Source organism: Hydractinia symbiolongicarpus, chromosome 8, assembly GCF_029227915.1.
Source record: "Hydractinia symbiolongicarpus strain clone_291-10 chromosome 8, HSymV2.1, whole genome shotgun sequence".
Lineage (NCBI taxonomy): Eukaryota > Metazoa > Cnidaria > Hydrozoa > Anthoathecata > Hydractiniidae > Hydractinia > Hydractinia symbiolongicarpus.
This window is the reverse complement of record NC_079882.1, coordinates 4,197,520-4,217,747: the sequence shown is the minus strand read 5'-3', so window position 1 is coordinate 4,217,747 and position 20,228 is coordinate 4,197,520. Positions and strand designations below refer to the sequence as shown.

Below are 20,228 nucleotides of genomic sequence, written 5' to 3'. Positions count from 1 at the left end.
ATTACAGTTATGCGACATATTATGCCATATGTTGATCATGGCCTATCTACAGGGAAATATTCTTGTGAAGGAGCAGTTCAGTTAAATATTGATTTGAAATAAAATAACAATTCAAATATCCATTTTATTTTTTTGCAAGTGAGCTATCGCCAACTCTCAGGTTGGCATGATCACACTGATTTACAAATAAGTTTTTTATAATGCAAAAAATAAAAGTGAAACAATAAGAATTATCAAAACAATTCCAAAGGCATCGATTTAATTGTGTTATTGAGAATAGGTCGGTCACGCTCTATAAGAAGGCTCTCCCATCAGAGTGAGTTTAAAGTCATTCGACTCAGTGTTACGATGGAAAAGTTCTGAAAGAACAAAAACAGCAGTGGTCTGGGACCAATTTAATGCGCTTTCCGGTAAGAGCAGAAATATCCAAATGCTCGGACATACGAACTTTAAAATGGCGGTTGGTTTTGCCATAATAAGTAGCGTTGTAGCCACTACACCTAAAATATTCTTCTGTTGTTAGGATGTCGGATAATGAGGATTCATGTATCGGGCTCAATTGGTGTAATTCAGTCGACAAGTGTCGGACTTTTTATGTCAGTACAGATGTAAACCAGTATTACTTCATGTTGTACGTCGTGTGTCGGATCCACTTTCCAGTGCGTGCCGAATGAAGTGATTGACCCCATACAAGCAATACGAAAGAAGTGCTTGATTCGACCCGGGGTGGTAGAGGCTGACCTTTTTTTACTATTCTCGATTATTCAAAACCTTGGTCAATTTGGGGCAACCGGATAACACGGGTCGGATAAGAAGGCTCAGCTCAGTCATCAGTCTTCTAGTCTTCTAGCTAGTGATATAATTTTATCAAATTTATATAACCTTTATATTCTAATATGGCTTCGAATCTAGCTATTTGTGAAATTGATCCTGATTTAATGAATAAGTTGTCAAAATTTCGATTTCGAAAGGAAAAAAACGATGCAGCAATAGTTATGAAAATCGTCGCAGACAAACAGCTAATTGTTGCAGACGAAGAATACAACGAAACATCAGTAGAAGAAGTAGCTGCTGAACTGCCCGAGCATCTTCCTAGATATGTAGCATACAGCTATGTATTTAAACGTGAAGATGGTAGAGTGACGTATCCCTTATGCTTTATTTTTATCAGTCCATCTGGTGTAAAACCCGAGCTTCACATGATGTATGCTGGTTCACAGAACGAACTTGTAAATAAAGGAGGTTTTTCAAAAGTGTTTAAACTAAGATCAGTGGAAGAGTTCACAGAAGAATGGCTGATATCAGAACTGAAATTTTTTAAGTGAATATGTAGTTAAAGTTTTATAGCTAGCTTTTAAAGATAAATACAATGTAGCTAAAAGGAGAGTTTGTTTGTTTACTATGTTCAGTTTATGTGCATGCATCTGGAATGACTGGAAAACAGGACTTTATAGGAAAAATTAGTTTCTTGACGTAATATATCCAGCAATTTCTGTGTTTACATTTCAGTGGTAACGGGTAAGCTTTTTCGACTCTCCTATCTGTGTGTCAGAAAAAAGATGGGGAGCTAGGTGAAGCAAAGTTATTTTCAGTCTATTTCGTCACCTGAAGATATTGTCAGGGCTCTGAATGAATTCAGATAAATTAGAAGGCATCAATTTACACTCGATAATAGTTTGAAACCTTAAAGCATGTTTCCATCAAAAGAATTTCACAGGTAAAGACCTTCCTTTACCAAACCCTACCATCTTTTTCCCTCTCACACAAATGCCTGACCCAAAGAGCTTACTGCTGCAAAGTAAAAAAATAATGGCACACTGGAATTCATTTATATAGCTCTTTTCTGAATTCAAGATATATGTCAAAGTCAAACACTTTTTCTTTATCATTCTGTTGCCTTTTTATGAGTAAGTTCCACAATTTTTTGTGTTGAGGTTTCTTTCTTTGACACAGTGTTCTGTTGCATATATTTTTGTATGTATGTAAAATTGCTACCTTATGCCTCATGTGGTTGCTATTTGGAGAATCATAATAAAATTTAAAACCTCATTTATATAGAATAGTTGTGTATTGTTTTATTGCTAGTAATTCATTATCATTATTCATCATATTTTTGGTGGGGCATTGAAATCCAAAAAAATTACATGCAGTCATTTTTTTAAACATGCTGTTAAATATCGCAGTTGTTGCAACCAAAAATATATTTGAGCATATATAGTATATGCTACTATATGATATATAAAACACAGGTAAAATGTAAGTAGTGCTACTTTGAGGCTTTGGTACTTGTTTACTAAACATCCACCTCTTGTCTAGGGTTTTTTTGAAAAAATAAATAAAGCCATAAACACCAAACTAAGTAAAATATATGTAAAATTTTTAGTTGGATCAGCTTCGATGTTTTTTCAATAAATCTAATATGTTTGAACACACAGATATGTATAAATAAACTAGGTCTCAAGTTTTTTCCCTTCCAGTGATTATTGATATAGTGAAGATTATCTGATTAAATTTTTCAAACTGATAATAATTTCTTGCGGTATTTTTCTTCCTCCTAAATTTTGTGAGAATTCAGTACAGGCAATATTTTAAGAGGTTATGTTTTGAAACCCCATCAATTTTAGATAAAAAGTACTTATAATTATCTTATTTTATAGTTGAAAAGTGTTTGTGTGGTTGGCTAGTTAGATTTGTGACATATTTTTCTAAAACAATCACTTATTGATTAATGTATTCGGATGGTTATAAATATAACATCACAATAATTTTAACTATATGACAAGGAATTATTACAGCAACTATTGATAGAAAATTCCTGCAATAAAGTACTGATGTGGTCATGAGAATATGTTTATATAACAGTTTTTTAGTGTAGTATATAGGTTTTTCATTTGAAATTATCTTTTATTATTGAATATGGATAAAATTTTGTATACATATAGATTTTGAAAATAAATCTTTACATGGACAGAATTTTTTTTCTTAATTTTGTGCTTTCATTTGAACTTACATTCTTTATAAAACATTTCATATTCTCTATATATTAAACACATGTAATTTAGTAATTCAATATCACAAATTGGATATTAATACACTGTAAGATGAATGAGATACCAAGAAGACCTAGAATAAAAAACAAAAGAATACTATCAGAACGTATAGAGAAGTTCATTTCACCACTATACTTTGCAGATGTCAATCTTTATAGCAAGTAAGTTTTTTATATTTCTTGCTTTTCAAATTTTCTGTCTTAAATATCAAAATTTAAATTCAATCAAATTTTTATTTAAAAAATCAATGAACAAACAAAGTAACCATGGTCTGGAAATTACTGGAAGTTCTAAACAACAAATTTGTATAGTAAATTCTTGGAAAATCCTGGTATTTTGTCTATTTTAGAAATCTCAGAATATCTAAAGTCCAGGCCTGTGAATCCAAAGTGCTTTAAGTCAGCACAATAGTGCTTACATTGAGCAACCAAACCGATTTAGAGGCACTTAACAGGTCGGCAAGTTGCATTCTCCTTTACTCTGGGAATTTAAATTACAAAATTTACCTTAACTGATATCTTTTGCAGACCTGTTATTCTTTTTTTTTATTGACAACTTTGACTTTGTTTCCCTTAAAGCGACAAAGTCAAAGGCCAGCAAAAATTTGCAGACTTATAACAAAAATGAGGTCGCCAAACCGATTTAGGGGCACTTCACATTTTGGCAAGTTATATTCTCCTGTACTCTGGGGATTTAAATTACAAAATTTACCTTAACTAATTATTTTTTCTTTTTATTGACAACTTTGACTTTGTTATATATAACTTAAAATGTGGATTCTATGAAGATTAAAATGGAGTGAAGTGGATTTTCTTTCTCTACAACAAACGATTTATTAAAAACCTAACGTTAATTTTTTCCTACATTCTTTAAAACAATGCGGGTTCTGTCAATGTTATAAAGAAGTTTTTCTTGACATGCCAACCTTGGCAAACATGGGCAGCATAAAAAGCTGTCCATGAATCAATGTAGCTCGGCTTTCATGTCGTCAATGTTGAATGCCGACATGAATTCACAGGGCTGTAAGCCATGGAAAAAATAATTAATTGAAACTTGCTTTTGTTAAATATTTCAATGCAATCATTAAACTATAGGCCAAAATAAAAAATTAACCTTAGCAAGGTTATAATGAAAAATGAAGTTACTTGTGAAAAACGTGTGTTGTATTATGTTTTTTTATTATACACTCTTGGTAATCTAATTTCAGTGGGGTAGATAACAGCAACTTTTGAGAATTTTTTGCCATCTATTTTATTTTATTAACACCCTTGCTCATATCAATATAATTTGTGTCCATCTATGCCTTCTTATTAGACTGTAGGGTTAACCAAAAAAAGACAAGTTTTGCTCGCACTCTTGATGCTTGATGTGTTCAAACTACAATATATAAAAATAATGTATATGCAGTGAAAATTAAAAAATATGACTAAGTGAAATATAACAAATATTTATAAACTATGTAATGTACCAGCTTGCCAAATGTGAGAGTTTTGAAAAATAAACTTGATTAGAATATTTAAAGCATTGAAAAAGATGTGATCACCTCAGTGACTTCAAATGAACAAGTGAACTGAAAATTCTTAAGAGAATTCTTTAAATTAACAATTTGAATGTTTTGATTGATAAAAGAAGTAAACCCTCACATTGTATTACTATCAGGTTATATTCACACAAGCAAAGCGTTAAATCCATACTACATTACCATGCTCCTGGTAGAATTTCATTTGAAGAAGTTCAAAAATCATTGGACCAATTCACAGAAACATCTCTAGGCCAAAGTTTTGGACCAACGTATGTAGTTTTAACATTGTTTTTGTGGTTTCCTATTAGTACTAGAATTTAGAATAACGTACTGGAAGTTGTCCACTTAATTTTTTAAATTGCATTATGAGATACGACTTAACTACAGTTTGTAGAGTGAATTATTTACAATTTTCACACTAGTTGGTCTACGCATTGGTTTAAAATTGATGTTGATTTGAGTGTAGAATCTGAGTGGAAGGGTAAAGAAGTGCACTTGCGATGGAACTCTAACTCAGAGGCTATGGTAACTTTTATTTTTACTTGATATAAAAAATTTGCAATTACCAAGAAAGATTAGCGTCAAGTATTTTTCAAAAATAACAAATTTATTATATTTTTAGATATGGATAGATAATGACCCAAAACAGGTAAATATTTATATGTTTGTACCAGTTAATTTTGTATATGTTATCAAAAGTAGGCTTCAAAGTTGTTTTTGAGACCTGGCTACGTAGTTAAGGTGAGTTTTCGGTTAAACCAGACTAAAATGAAACCAATTTACTAAAGTTGGGCTGACGTACCTGTTTTGGACTGGGCGGATTAATAGCATCATCAATGACCCTTTTAAACCCTAATCTCTCCATAACAATTGGTTGAAAACACATGATCCTATAGACATTATTTTGATCACGTCTACACAAGAGGCAATGACTTAAGAAATTTCAGAAAATATCTTTTTAGTATATAGACAGGTAATTGCTGATGTCATCAAAAATTTTTGCAATCAAATATCTTTTCTATAATATTTGTCTGCCCTTAGTCACAACACCCCTGAGCAATAGAATGGTACTATGATTGCTGAATAAATTGTTTGATAGCCTTACTTACTTTAGGGCTTAACTGGAGGTGATGGACAAACAAGAACAGATTATATACTAACAAAATTATGCACTGGAACAGAAAGGTTGGTTGCAAAGATCCCCTAAAACTAATTGTTATATATCTTATATAGAGGATATAAACTTAATTATCCAGTCTTGTAGGATTTTAAAAAAATTATATAATTAATAATTATTAGTTATTTTATAGTTATTAGGAGTAAGGCTAAATGTATCACAGTATTCTCATGAAGCAGTTTAAAATTATCTTGCAAAAAACTCCACTCCAAATATATGAAATAGTATTATAACAAATTAATTAAAACTAGCATAACCTTTCTGTAAAGTATGATATTTTGTATATAGTTTTAAATAACCAAACAACTTTTTTTGAAGGCTGAGATACACGGAAAGATTTTAAAACATTTTAAAGCTTTTAAAAAATATTTTGAATCGCTCTGAAACATGGTGTGAATCTTTCATAGGTACTTCAGAACAAAAAAATTCTGCAAATTGATTTGTAGAATTTTCTATATTTTAAAAAAAGTTCAAAGGTACCGACAACAGGTGCACATTTTTCTGACATTATGAGAGATTTCTGTGCTTTTTTTTGAGATGAACAGAACATGTACATATAGGGATGGATGATTGCTACATTGATTTCAATGCTATGGCTCGGTTTAATACACAAAGACTAAACAACCAACAGTCCAGGAAAGAAATGTAGATAAGGAAAGTGTCAGGGGGGGGGGGGGGGGTAAACCAGGTCCATTGTTTGTTATTTGATGAATTATAATTGAATTACAATAAACGCCCCCATCAGAGATTCTTCCTTGGCAACCTACGTCCACCATCAAAATCGACAGAGGCCAGAAAAACAATACTGAAAAAACCTTTGTAGTTCTAGAATTCTGAGCCACCAATTTTCCAATTTTAGGATGGAGAACACCAACCATCTACAACTCCAAAACAATTTCAAAACATTCTTGAAATGCTAGGTTCAGGATATTTTAAATAAAAATATTTAAGTGTAATCTCAGCCTTAACAAGATCTTTAACATTCCTGTTATCTTCAGATTATTGGTTTATTTACAATAATTTTGTTACACACGGAAGAAAAAATATCAGTTAAAAAAATTACCAGACATTTTAAAAATCGATTAGGAAGGCTTGTGGCAGGCATAAACTTACTATATAATGTTTAACTAGGGAAAAAACAGTTTTAAATGTCAGTTTCAATCCAATCTTATGAGTAAACATATAGGGTCTATACCCTATATGTTTACTCAGCTTACCCAGGAAATTTTATTGCAAACCAAGTTGCAGATCAGATTGGGTCATTAAAAAAAATTAAGTCTGGAACAAGCAAACAAGTGTCGTTTTAGCAAAAAAAATTATGTTAATCAATTTATATTTATAAAATCTATGCATTGATAAAGTGTGAATGCACTACCTAAAATTATAATCTTGCATAATGCTAATAAATTTCAACGGAATTATAATTTCAGTTCCTCAAATTTAGATTTACTGTTTACATCGAGATGGCAGCAAATGGAATGTTTGGTGCTGGCAAAGATGGAATGATAAATACACCTGATCCTAACAGATCGTTTTGTTTAGGCATGGTTGAGATCGCAGCTATCGATCGTAATATTTATTCAATAATAAATGACTTAAAGATAATCATTGATATGGCCCAGGTTAACCAATTTACAACAAGATTTTGTAACATCTTGCGAAAAAGACAAAACATTTTTCTAGGTATTTTTTTCTTAGAATCTAGATGAAGATTCGGATGTTGGATGGCATGCATTGCAAATTGGTTGTGATGTAGTAAATTGTTTTCAACCAATAAAGGAGGATTCTATATTAAGGTGATGTTAATTGTTGCATGTGGTGTACCACCATAATTTGTTTGTTTGTTAGTTGTTTTTGTTTGTTAGTTTTTTTGTTTGTTAGTTATTTTATTTTGTAATTTTTGTCACCAGAATTACTTCGCATTTAAGGCCCCTCTTCTTGACATTAATGGCATATTGCTAAATTTCTAACTTTTTTACATTACATTGTATTTTTAACTTTTTTTCTATTAGGTTGTATTTTTTATTATCCGTTCTATTTTTGTTGTTCTTGTTGTTGATGTATTTTTAATCAGTATAACCAAAGTGAAAGTATCTAAAGTTACAAGTGAAAGTAGCTAAAGTTACACTACTAATTTTTTAAATTAGTTATTTTTTATTATAGAGCGAAAGAATTATTGGACAAATTTTTTAAAGACAATGGTAGTAACCCTGCTGGACCAAATGCCTGTAATGTACATGCAATTGGTCACTGTCATATAGATACAGGTATTTGATTAGAGTTACTGCAGTAGTACCATTTTTAATGTTTAAGTCTGGCTAGGTGAATACAACAATTTATATTTTACAATGCTGTGTCGGTTTACCATAGGGGAAGGCTGTTGCCTCAGTTTTCATTTAAAACTTACTTAGGTGTGTTATATGGTTTACTTGTACTAAGTGTTTAACAATTCTATAGGTGTTCGATAATGTTTTAGCTTGGTTATGGCCATATGCTGAAACAGAAAGAAAATGTGCACGAAGTTGGTCATCAGTGATTGGTTTAATGGATAGATATCCAGAATTTAAGTTTGCTTGTTCTCAGGTAACATATGGGTTTTTTTATCAGTATTGTCAACAAACTAAGGAAATTAGACTTCCTACAGCCTTTCTAATTTAAATTGTCATTTTCAGGCAGTTCAATTTCAATGGGTAAAAACGAAATATCCGTCTTTGTACCAGAAAATAAAGAAATGTGCATTAAAGAATCAGTTTTTACCAACTGGTGGTACCTGGGTTGAAATGGTGAGAAAAATTTGTGAATTATCACATTTTAGACTTGCCGAAATGATTGACGAGCAGCTAGCTTTAGAACATTTTTTAAGTGAAAATTAGTTGATCATTACTAGTCTATTCTCTGATATTTACAATTAATTTATAGTATGGCATGTTACAATAGCCAGCTAATTCACAAACATCGTGTGTCACAATGGATTACAATAAATGTCTACAGCGTGCTTTTCTCACCAAATTTGTGTATTTTTTTGTTTGTTTTTGTTCATGCATACACACAACTGTTTCTCATTATCTCTTTTTATTCTTTTTTCTCTTTTTTTTGTTTTTCTGAATGTTGGTGAAACCTTTATCAAGTATGTTGATTGCATGCATATCTTAAATTTATTTTAAGTTTTTCAGCCACCCATAAACCTGGCATAATGAGGTAGCAAAATGCACATTTGGCTAACAAACATTGTGGTTGCCTATTTTGTCACTTTTTGTTGTTTAGCTTGTAGGGTAAAACCCATTTTGTTTAATTATGTTTAATTGATTTATTAATTAATTTATTGTACATAAAATTCGAAAGAAAAATTTACGCATAAATTATTATTTCAAATACATCTTTGATTTTATGTTGATTTTATGTTGATTTTATGTACTCTCTAGTGCATTAAGTATATACAATTATTTTGCATTCACTTGTTGAATTAGGACACAAGTAAGAAACTAATGTTTTCAACGATTCTTAAAGATGAAATTCTTAAATAATGTAAAATAACATTAAAGATACAATCCACTAAACCAGTTTAGCTATTTATTCTCGTGCGTGCTTTTAAATTAGGCTTGTGGCCATCCGGTACGTTTTCTTATTATCAATTTGTTCTGAATTTTATTCAATTTTACAAATTTACAATATTTATATTTTACTTTAAACATAATCAAGTTACAAATGGTTGCCACTTTTTTATTGTTCACCCTCAGTTACCTTACATAGTCATTTTTATCATGGTGGAAAGTGGATTAGATATAGCTACACCTAAAACTCTCAGATAGTGCAATTTTAAATAGCTTGCTACTAGCTAGATGTTAAAAACTTCAGCTCTAAAAACGAGTGCAAAAGTTTAAAGATGGTAACTACAGCCAAATAAGGGTGCTGTTTCTCTTGTAAAGACCTGGGCGAAGGTGAAGGGTCAGAGCGATGTTCAGTTTGCGATGGTTTAGGATATTAGGTTATTTAGTTGGACAAAATATTTGGGCTGAGGTTTCTTCTGCATTGTGTGATTGTTTCACCCTTCTTTGGGTTAATTTTTTTTAGGATGGAAACATACCAAGTGGTGAAAGTTTTATGAGACAATTTTTGTATGGACAGCATTTTTTTAAAAAAGAATTTGGTCACATTTGTGATGTTGTAAGTACAGAGAAAACATTTTTTGTTGGCAGTCTTTGTCATACTTTTTTTTGACATTGAGCCAGGTAACAGCAAAATGTAAAACTGAAAATGGTCAAATATACTAAACTTAATATCTTTTACCTGGTTAAGTTATGAGAATGTATGTTACTTTGACTTTTTTTTAGTTTTGGCTTCCAGATACATTCGGATATTCATCACAACTTCCTCAAATTATTCGACAATCTGGAATCAAATATTTTCTAACGCAGAAAATCAGTTGGAGTCTTGTGAATAAATTCCCAGTGTGTACATTTAAAATTAATTATATTACTAAACCGTTGATGTTAAATTTATAATATGGTCTGTGAATATCAAACTATGAAATACATAAGATGAGATATGATCTATGTTGTAAACATTTATAAAAGTAATTAATTTTAATTAATACTTAAGGCGAATCTCCACGGGACGATTTTTATGACGATCGTCATCAATACTCGAATTTAATTGGTCGCGATTTTGGTCATGACGAAAAGTTGAATTGGTTTCTACTTTTAGTCACAAAAATGGTCGCGAATATCGTCTAGTGGAGATTCGACTTTAGTGCTTTTGAAGATGGTTGTTTAAATGAAGTTTTATACTCTTTTGTTAGCACAATTCATTTCAATGGCAAGGTATCGATGGAACAAAGTACAGTAACATTTTAAACAGTAACACTTTATAATTAAATTATGGTTAATCTGTTTTTTTTCTTCATGTAGAAGCTAAATTTGTTTTTAGATGTTTAACTCACTTCCCTCCTGCTGACACGTATGAATCGTCTGTAACTTTCAAAGATGTAAGTTGGTTGAAACTACTTGTTACATGATGAGAAACACCCATATATTAAAATTCATGACAAAAAAAGTTGAATTAATTTTGATGCAAATGAGATCTTCGGTTAAAGGAGCTACGAAATGACTTTGGTGCTCGACTTTAGTGACTTACACAAAAGTCGAGCTAATGGCGGTAAAAAGTTTATGATCCATGAGAATAAAAACAACATCTTATATCAAACTTTTGATTACTGATGTTTAATATTTTACCCACCGTAGATTAATTTACCGCCAAACATAAAATAGTGGCAAATTCATCATTAAAAATTAATTATTCATAAACAGGTTGTCTAGACGTCTGTGGTTCTAAAGTGTGTATAACTTTGTCCACATTGACTTTTTAAGTGGTCCGTTTATTACAAGCCATTCTTCGCAATGTGCGGGGATTGAGCTTATTAAATAGTTTCGTAGCCCCCTAAGGTTGTTATATAGCATTTTAACTTTTAATTTGAACTAATAATAAATACATCTAAGTAAATTTTGTTCACACATTGTAAGATACCTGACTATTTATACAAATAATTGAATCTCAGGTGTTAATCTCTGAGGCTAACACAAAAGGTGTATGGTCGGAATTTACTTAATACTAATACATCAGTCTGACCTCACATATATTCTCCATGTAGGTACTAAAAACACGTGATCAAAACAAGGACAAAGGTGTGGTTTCAGATGGCATGCTGTTGTTTGGTTACGGAGATGGCGGTGGTGGTCCAACGTAAGTTTCTAAACGTGTATGTAACATTATACTGCATGTGTTTACACAAGTCTAGTAATAGCCTGCCAGCGTTTTACGAATAAAAAGCAAGTTAAAAAAATCCTGACTTACTTGTGATAAACTTGAATGTAGGCTGGCATAAGTTCATTCCTGCAATAATTCCTGGAAAAAATTTCCTGCTATTATTGTTTAGTGAAGATATGATTGAGAACGTTAACAGAATGGGTAATATATCTGGTTTACCTCGGTAAGAGAGCTTATGTTTTTACTTTTGTCTTTATTATCTCTAACTACCTTTGTATTTGTATGATAATGCGATATGGTATATCATTATAAAATTAAATGCTGTGTGTTTTGTGTACTGCAAATGTAACTTCATATTTTCATTTTTGTGTTCTACTCTCATTAGTTTTGAATATGAGTTTATGTTTTATGTAGCATTGAACACTCTGATCCAACAAAGTTTTTTAACACACTGGAACACAGCGCTCATTTACTTCACACATGGGTTGGAGAATTATACTTGGAGTTACATCAAGGTACATTTACATCGCAAGCATTGGTGGGTTTTTTCAGATTTACGTTTGTCTCTTTTCCTCTGATATTTTTCTGTACGTTCGTTTTTACCCTCCCGATAAAAATCTTTTATCTACTTTAAAAACGTTTCTGATAAGAGTGACAAAACCACATTTGGTTTTTGTAGATAAAGAAAAGAAATCGTCAATGCGAATTCCTTCTACGCAATACAGAACTTTACAACACATGGGCTCTACTGAAATCTCCAGGTAGGTGTACTTCTAAATTTTTAGTTTTCTACCAATTTATTGTGTTCTTCTTCCGAATTGGTGTGTTTTTTTATCAACTTGGTTTGTATCAAATTTACATATATTAGGGATTTTGACAACTTAGAAATTTATGTTGGATTTTTGAGTGAAATAAAGTAATAATATTGAGTACATACATGTCCATAATTAGTATTTTAAAGAAGAAAAAAGATCAAGGCGTAAGTTTTACATAAGTTTCTTAAATTTATTTAGGTGCAAAACTTGCATCAACAAGTTGTGTTAGTGATGAGTGGAAAAAAGTTCTTTTGAATCAATTCCACGATGTCTTACCAGGAACCTCCATCAAACAGGTTTGTTTTGTCTCATATGTGAATATGTCTACTCATTCTTTAGGATAGATATTTTCATTGAATTCGAATTTATAATAATTATTTTTTACTTTTAAATGCGATTTTTCAATTGTTAGGTTTATGATGATGCAAAAGACATATATAAAGGTAGAATCTCTTATATCTGATTATATATATTATTGTTATATGATTATATATATTATTGTTATAAGTTCTGGTCGTTTGAGACTTCTAATATAACCAAAAATGCAAAAATACTGAGTCTGCTGTAAGTATCGACAAGCTCAAAATACATAAAAGTGAGCTATTGTTAACTTGTGAGTGACAAACTTTAAAAAATTTGTAGGCTTTCTTTCAGCATGACTAACCTACGCAATGTTCACAACGGACTTGGGACTTATTTGGTTACATTCGAAACATTAAACTGTCATAATACTTGCTGACGTCAGCATGGCCCATTTTCTTGATTTCCTAGGCCGTCGCGTTTTGTTTCATCATTCGGTCATCATTCGGACATAGCAGAAACAGCGTCTGACACATTTTTAACGTTCCTTGCGCATCCTACACATCTAAGTAGAAGTTTCCAACCTTTTGAATACGAAGCAGTTGTCAGGCGATTCTGTTGTAGCGATTGTTAATGCGTTGTAATGTCTTTTTCTTTCCAGAAGTCATTAAAAATTGTACATCCATTTTGATTGATTGCTACAAAGTTTTATTTAATCTAGTAAGTTCTTTTTTATTTTTTTTTTTTTGCTGCAGGCATAATCACATGGAGGAAGTATACACGAAGGTCTAGACTTAAATATTATGTTATTAAATGAGTTCTCCCAAGCAGGTCAAATTTAAAGTCTACTTAAACTTGATCACTCAATTTTCTAGAAAAAGATATTTTTAATAAAAGAAAACTATACCATAGTACCATTTCTGTGTTATGCTTTAGAATGATGAAACAGTAAAGGACAAAACAGTACTACTCAATTCAAACTCATGGAAGCGACATGAAGTAGTGGTGGTAGATAACAAGTACAAATTTTCAAGTTCTATTAAAAAACAACCACTCCACGATGCAACATCGTCCGCTATTTTGGTTAATGTTCCGAGCATGGGATTCTGCTCTCTCGACGAGAATGTAGAGAGGTCGGATCATGTTGCTATAAACCAGGTACGCTGCTGCTGTGAAAGGCGAAGAATATTTTGGTATTTGAGTTTAATTTAAAAACAAATTCTTCACGCACTCTTATTTGTCAGGAAATTAATAACAATTGTGTTTTATATTTTAAACTTGCTTTTTCTCACCGTTACAATGACGCGTGTTTACGAGTCGGTTAAAAATGATTTTCAGTTGTAGATGTTATATTATGGCACATTCGTGTGTCCATTTGTCTACCGAGAATCGTTCACTTTAATCATGACTGGCGAGTATAATCGGTCTAACATTTTGTTTATTAGTGAGTGGGATTCGACCCCATCTCACTGAACTGGGGACCGCGTAACTCTAGCTTAATTTAATTAACCATTTAATTACTGCCCGCCGTGATCGAAGGTCCGACCGGGGTGAACCGTTCTCTGTAGTGAATGGATACACGGAGGTGCCATAATAAAGTAGCTCTACTTCAATTCAATCATTTTTAGCCATGAATAGCATGTAACTGCATTAAACTCGCAACTTCATTAAAATTCCCAATCTTCAATCAATAAAACCAGCGAGTCCTACAACACAACTCGAGAACGATTCTTTCATTCCAAACATAGATACATAGGAAAATGTTTTAACTGTCTGGAAATTTTATTTCTATCCCAGGATTCCACTTTACAAACAATCACGCTGGAAAACGATCAGTTATTAGCAGTGTTCAATCAGTGCGGTCAGGTGACGTCATGCTTGCTGAAGAAGAATAAAAGGTACGATCTATGTCCCTGTTTAAAATATTAGTATGAAAATAATGTTGTAATTGCTCCCTCTGTTTTGTTTCGTTTGTTGAGAAAACAAGAGGGATAATCGTGCTAAGGTCATGTTTTGAAACACTTTACGTGACTTAGTTAGTGTTAATGTTTTGCAAGAGACCAAACTGATACATAAAAAAACAGATGTATAAAAAATATTAAAGTTTTGCCAGTAATTGAAATCTCTATATACAAGAAGTTTTTTCTTCGGGTATCGATACAAATCGATAAGAATGTGAAAATGATATTTTGGTGGTGTTATTGTTACGCTCAAAGTATTCTTAATTTTTGACTTTAACCAATAAGCCTCGTTTTCAAGCAGAGGTAAACTTTCACAAGTCGTAACAGGTTTTTTTTTTGCTGTAAGAAGCTGAAAATGTCACATTTTATGAAGTTTCAGGTAAGTTTCAAAAACCACAATCATTTTGTTTAAAAAAGTGAGAAATTGCTGCCTTGCATCAAAGAAAACTAATTCGGGAAAGGTGTATTGACATGAAAAGGACAGAAATTTTTCCTGAAGCTTTTCTTTTTAATGAGAGATTGCTACCTATGGTAACAAAAATGTGTATGGAATGACTTCTTTTAACAGGGAGTGTATCTCGGCTGGTTGCTATGGAAACACTTTTACAATGTTCACTGATATCCCCCTGTTTTGGGACGCGTGGGATGTCATGCCTTACAATGAAGAAACCAGGTACTTAAGTGTAGTTTTTATGATTTACATAAAGTTTTATTTTCTAACTTGAATTTTTTAAAAACTTTTTTTTTCAGGGAAATCATTCAGAAGTGTACGAGCATGAGGATATTAGACCAAGGTCCTCTTCGTGTCAGTTTTGAGGTTGGTATTTTTTTGTTTTTCTTGAAACTTTGTCTGTCTTTAGACCTTTCCATGCAATGTAATGTTTTGATTTTGTGTGAGGACGGTGGACATGCGCACTCAATCCTGTACATTAATCCCTATAAGTGTCAGCAAAAAATTTCAGATTTATTTAAATTTCGGCATCGAATTAAATGAGAAGGAAAACGTCAATATATAATTATATTTAGGATTAAAAAAGCTAGAGGGAGTTATATCCGAGTGATTAAAAAGTGTCAATACAGTTTTCTGATCTATTTTAAAATTAGCGAAATTAAGTCGATATTTTTAACAAAAATTGCAAGTAGATGATTGCATGAAGTAAAGTAAAAAATAATTGCGGGGGAAGTCGGTCATCTACCAAAAGAGACATTCAGAAAGCGTTAATGCCAAAGATTCTGAAGTGACTTTAAGAAGTTTTGAAACTAAAAAAAGAACTACAAGTTAAACTAGGTTTTTTTTAACTTTTTGGAATGCTCGCTTTTTATTTTTTCATTTTTATGAAAAAGTTACTAAAATAAGTTACTAAAATAAATAAAAAAACAGAAAAAAAACATGTTTTTTAAAAAAAATGGCGTGGAAAATTGTTGGTTCAATTCCGATTCCGATTAGTGAAACGATTTTTAAAAAGAAACTTGTGAACTTCCATAAACATTGGCAGGGTCAACAATCCTAGTAAAGAAATAGGTGCTAAGAAACCGTCTAAGCAACTCGTAGGTCTCTTGACCCTTCGCAACCTCAGGCCCGACCCAAGAAATTAGATGGGTTACAAAATGTGTTATATAAAATTATTATTATATAAAAAATTTATATTAATAAAGAAAAAAGGTGGTTTTTTACTTAGGAACTTTTTTGAGCTGCTTAGGATTTTTTTGCTCTGTTAAACCAAAGACCAAAGTTTTTTAAGACTTGAATTGTTTTTCGTCATTTTCTGTTCGTAGGTCTCATTAAAGCTCAGTGAGAAAAGTACTTTAACACAAATTATAAGTCTTGACGCATGCGCAGACTTCATACGTTTTGATACACAGGTACGTGTAAAAAATTTTTTCGCTGAGGTAAGAGTTCTCAATCTTATTTGAAACCAATTTGCCTACTTATCGGTTGACTTGTTTTGTCATTTTTTTTGCAGCCATGCTTTTATAAAAACTCTGTTTTTAAGATAAATTTCTGGCGGATATTATAAACATACTTAGGAATTCATTTATTTGATAACAACGTAAGAAAATAATTTTGTTCAGGTTGATTGGTATGAAAATCGTCGTCTATTGAAAGTTGAGTTTCCGTTCAACGTTCATACTGAGTACGCGACATATGAAGTACAATGTGGACACTTACGTAGACCGACGCACGGCAACACGTCATGGGATTGGGCTAAACAAGAGGTAACTCATGCTATTTTTTTTTCTCAAATTTATTTTTAAATTGCGTTTTTTGCTAAATTTCATTCAGGTTATAAAGTTAAGTTTTTTTTACAAGTTTTTCTTTTTCTTTCAATTTAGAACAGTTCGGTTAACAAAATGATTTAAAATTGTTTATAGTTGTTAAATTTAAATCAGTTGTTTTTCTTTTAATGGAAGGTATGTGGCCACAAGTGGGTCGATGTTTCAGAGTATGACTTTGGTGTTGCTGTACTCAACGATTGCAAATATGGGTTTTCAACTTATGGAAGTACACTTCAAATGTCGTTGTAAGCTGATCATTAAAACACGTTATGTATTGCTTTCTTTTCATGCTGCTGCTTTTGTTAAGACAGATTCGGTTACCATGAAGATGTTAAAGGATTAAACTGCAATAATTTAGGCTAAGATCACCAAAAGCACCAGATGATAAAGCAGACATGGGCAAACACTCCTTTTCTTATGCAGTTCTTCCGCATGCTGGTTAGTAGAAAATTTTTGGCAAGAGATTTCAGTGTGGTTACTTAATTTTGCTAGCAGTAATGAAAAAGGGTGAATAATGGCTTCTGGATTGTTTTTTAACTGCGGTGCGGAAATTGCGGATATTTTTACGGGCAAAAATTTTGCGAAACTTATTTTGCAATTTTGTAACCTATTCTTATGTCAGTGCATCTTAGGCAAAAGTAAGTCAAACTTGATTGATCACAAAATATTCTTAAAGATGATGAATATAACGAAAAAATAAAAGAATGTTAAAAGAATACATTTTACTTGACATGTAAACTTGATAGTTCATTTTTTTTGAAATATGAGAAAAATTGTTGTACGCATTCCAATCGCAAGCCGAAAATATTTTTCGCTAAATTTTCTAAATAGGCCTCTCAGTGCCGAAAATAAGTTTTGAAAAAATTCTTTCCCAAAAACCAATAATGTCTTAAAAATTTTCATCTGTATTTATTTTAGGTTCATTTCAAGCAGCTAATGTTATTCGGAAAGCGTATGATTTCAACAATCCTATTATTCCCGTCTCGACTTGTAGTAGTGGTAAGTAATGTGCAGAACAGTTTGAAACAAATATGAACTTTGTGCGACATGTTTTGGCTACTTTCTCCGTTGTACGGCGACTTTTTTTAACCATGGTTAAAATCGTGGTTTAGCGTTTCATTTACTCACTAAGGTAAATTTCGCACCTCAGTAATGAATCACCACGTTCACCATAACAACAGAGTAAAACACTTTTTTTTTGGTTATTTTTAACTCGTTTAAATCACTGTTTTCTGTGTTAAATACACTAAAGATTGGTTTAGGCTAACAAATGTTCGAGTTTTCCGTTTTTCGGGTTAAAATGTAAGAAATGTCAGGGAGACTAATGGAACCAGTGAGCATCCACAAATTTAAAAAACGGTGCTATTGCTTTACACTCACGCTGGAATGCATTTTTAAGTACAGCATACAAAAATTTTCTTTGAAGAATAATGGATAATCAAGGATTTTAAGGTCACCAAGTTTTATTTCAATGTTTTGAAGTTATTTGAGGTACGCTGAAAAAGTGAGCTTCTTTTGGTTAATCTTTTTTTTATATTTACTTTGTATTTTTGAACTTATATATGTTAGCCGTCTACTTTATCGGTAAAAAAAGACGGCAAAAAGTGACCAAATTTTTGCTAAGTTACTATTTTTTTGCCCATTTTTTTTATCCGTGCCGATTTTTTCAATGTCTATGAAACCATAACGATAATAAAGAAAACACGAAAATAGCCTTGTATTAGTCTTGGTGCTTATCTATGTTTTACCTGATTTATAATTTTATAGTCATTATTACGAAGTTTCCATCGAAAGAAAAATAGCTTGAAAGTTTAACCTTTTGTGGTCATTTTCGATCTAGAAATTAGTCGGCAAAAAGTGACTAAATTCAAAAATTAAGTCCACAAAAAGTGAGTAAATTCAAAAATTAAGTCCACAAAAAGTGACTAAATTTCGTCACGTTTTTACTGAATTTGATGTGTTACCAGTAAGGTATACTGAAAAATAATTTTTTTATTGTCTTCATTGGCTCCATTGTAGACAAAAGTACGTTTTAAAATAGTTCATAGCACCCTACAAACTTCACTTTATTAACTGCGTAAATCTTCTTTTTTATATTATTTAGTTCCATCCGCATCCTTTCTTAAAATCGACAACCCTGCCGTTATAATCGAAGCTGTAAAAATGGTAAATGCTCAGAATTTTTTAGATAATTTTTTTTTTGTTTTTTTTCTTCTATATCAGATTTATGTGTTTTATTTCAGGCTGAAAAAAATAAGGACCATGTAATTATTCGATTATATGAGTCGTTTGGGAGTCAAAGTAAGGCTACATTGACGTCGCATTTCCTATTTAAACAATTCTTCAGGTAAATATATTTCAAATGTTAAAAAATTCAACATGTCAGTTTTGCTTTCTTCAACAAAAGTTCAGATCAAACTAAAGAACTATTTTGCTCATCACATTCATACTCCGTGTCAGTAAGCGGTTTCGATTCCCAGAACTGGAACCATGATTCGGATTCACCTATAAAAGTCGAGATGTCAAATTCTTGTTTCAAATTTCTATTTTTTTATTATTTTATAGAGTGAATATTTTGGAAGATAAAGCCGATAAAGAAGACAACGATTTATGTTTCATAAATGAGCATCAATATTCGTTCACCATGAAACCTTTTGAAATTTTGACGTTGTGTTTTACAATCTAGCCAAAATATACGATACGATTTTTTACCCCGTATACGTAGCCAATCAGATTACTAATAAATAGCGATGGCCAATCAGATCACTTAGAAATACAGTACATCGCTTGCAGCATATTAAAGCAAAACTTAATGAAAATCACACAAGCGATAAAAAAAATGTCCTAAAAATCTCCGTCACATTTTGCGCTCAGGCGCTTAGATCTGGTTTCGAGAAATCCACCTTTAAACATGTTTTTTAACATTCACACGATGTCGTATGAAAATTAGCCAATGTAAAAAAAATGAAAAAATAATTTTGTGAGTTGTCTAATTTTATCACTTTTTTTTCATTTATTCTCTGTTATATTGCTGTAGTTTTAGCGAATATGTCCACAGATTTAAAATGGTAGCTACAATTATGGGAGAATTCAGAAGTTTATTTTTATTTGAGGAGATGAAATGAAAGTTCTATTTCGATCCCGAGTCTTTGCATGGTTTTAGGCGAAATAAAAATCATTTTGGTATTCATTTAGTCAAAATGACCGAAAAGAAATTTTATTTCGCCTTCAAATATCCACGATAGCAGGCTTTGCCCGAAATGATACTATTGTACATGCGTGAAAGCTCCCTTAATATTCTATGTAAACACGGCGAAATTTAATTGCTCGTTTCGGATTTGCGTAAGGGCTACCTTGATTATT

The 20,228-nt window shown here is 31.7% G+C and overlaps 2 protein-coding genes across 2 annotated transcripts; both read left to right on the top strand.

Moving 5' to 3' along the window:
* The first annotated feature begins 764 nt into the window (after positions 1-764).
* Positions 765-2,973, top strand: LOC130654413 (glia maturation factor gamma-like). The gene has a single exon (XM_057456984.1). The coding sequence runs from the start codon at positions 897-899 to the stop codon at positions 1,323-1,325; it is 429 nt and encodes a 142-aa protein (XP_057312967.1). The 5' UTR covers positions 765-896; the 3' UTR covers positions 1,326-2,973.
* LOC130654412 (alpha-mannosidase 2C1-like) lies at positions 2,964-20,002 on the top strand. Its single transcript, XM_057456983.1, has 33 exons — positions 2,964-3,211; positions 4,710-4,841; positions 4,995-5,097; positions 5,195-5,221; positions 5,687-5,757; positions 7,194-7,371; positions 7,448-7,545; positions 7,913-8,016; positions 8,226-8,332; positions 8,422-8,532; positions 9,821-9,913; positions 10,081-10,197; positions 10,548-10,585; positions 10,676-10,733; positions 11,397-11,488; positions 11,682-11,735; positions 11,927-12,050; positions 12,192-12,273; positions 12,526-12,623; positions 12,740-12,770; positions 13,289-13,347; positions 13,564-13,785; positions 14,425-14,525; positions 15,157-15,261; positions 15,339-15,405; positions 16,365-16,451; positions 16,662-16,805; positions 17,001-17,110; positions 17,224-17,303; positions 17,784-17,864; positions 18,970-19,031; positions 19,109-19,212; positions 19,431-20,002. The coding sequence occupies exons 1-33, from the start codon at positions 3,102-3,104 to the stop codon at positions 19,549-19,551; spliced, it is 3,171 nt and encodes a 1,056-aa protein (XP_057312966.1). The 5' UTR covers positions 2,964-3,101; the 3' UTR covers positions 19,552-20,002.
* The last annotated feature ends 226 nt before the right edge of the window (positions 20,003-20,228 follow it).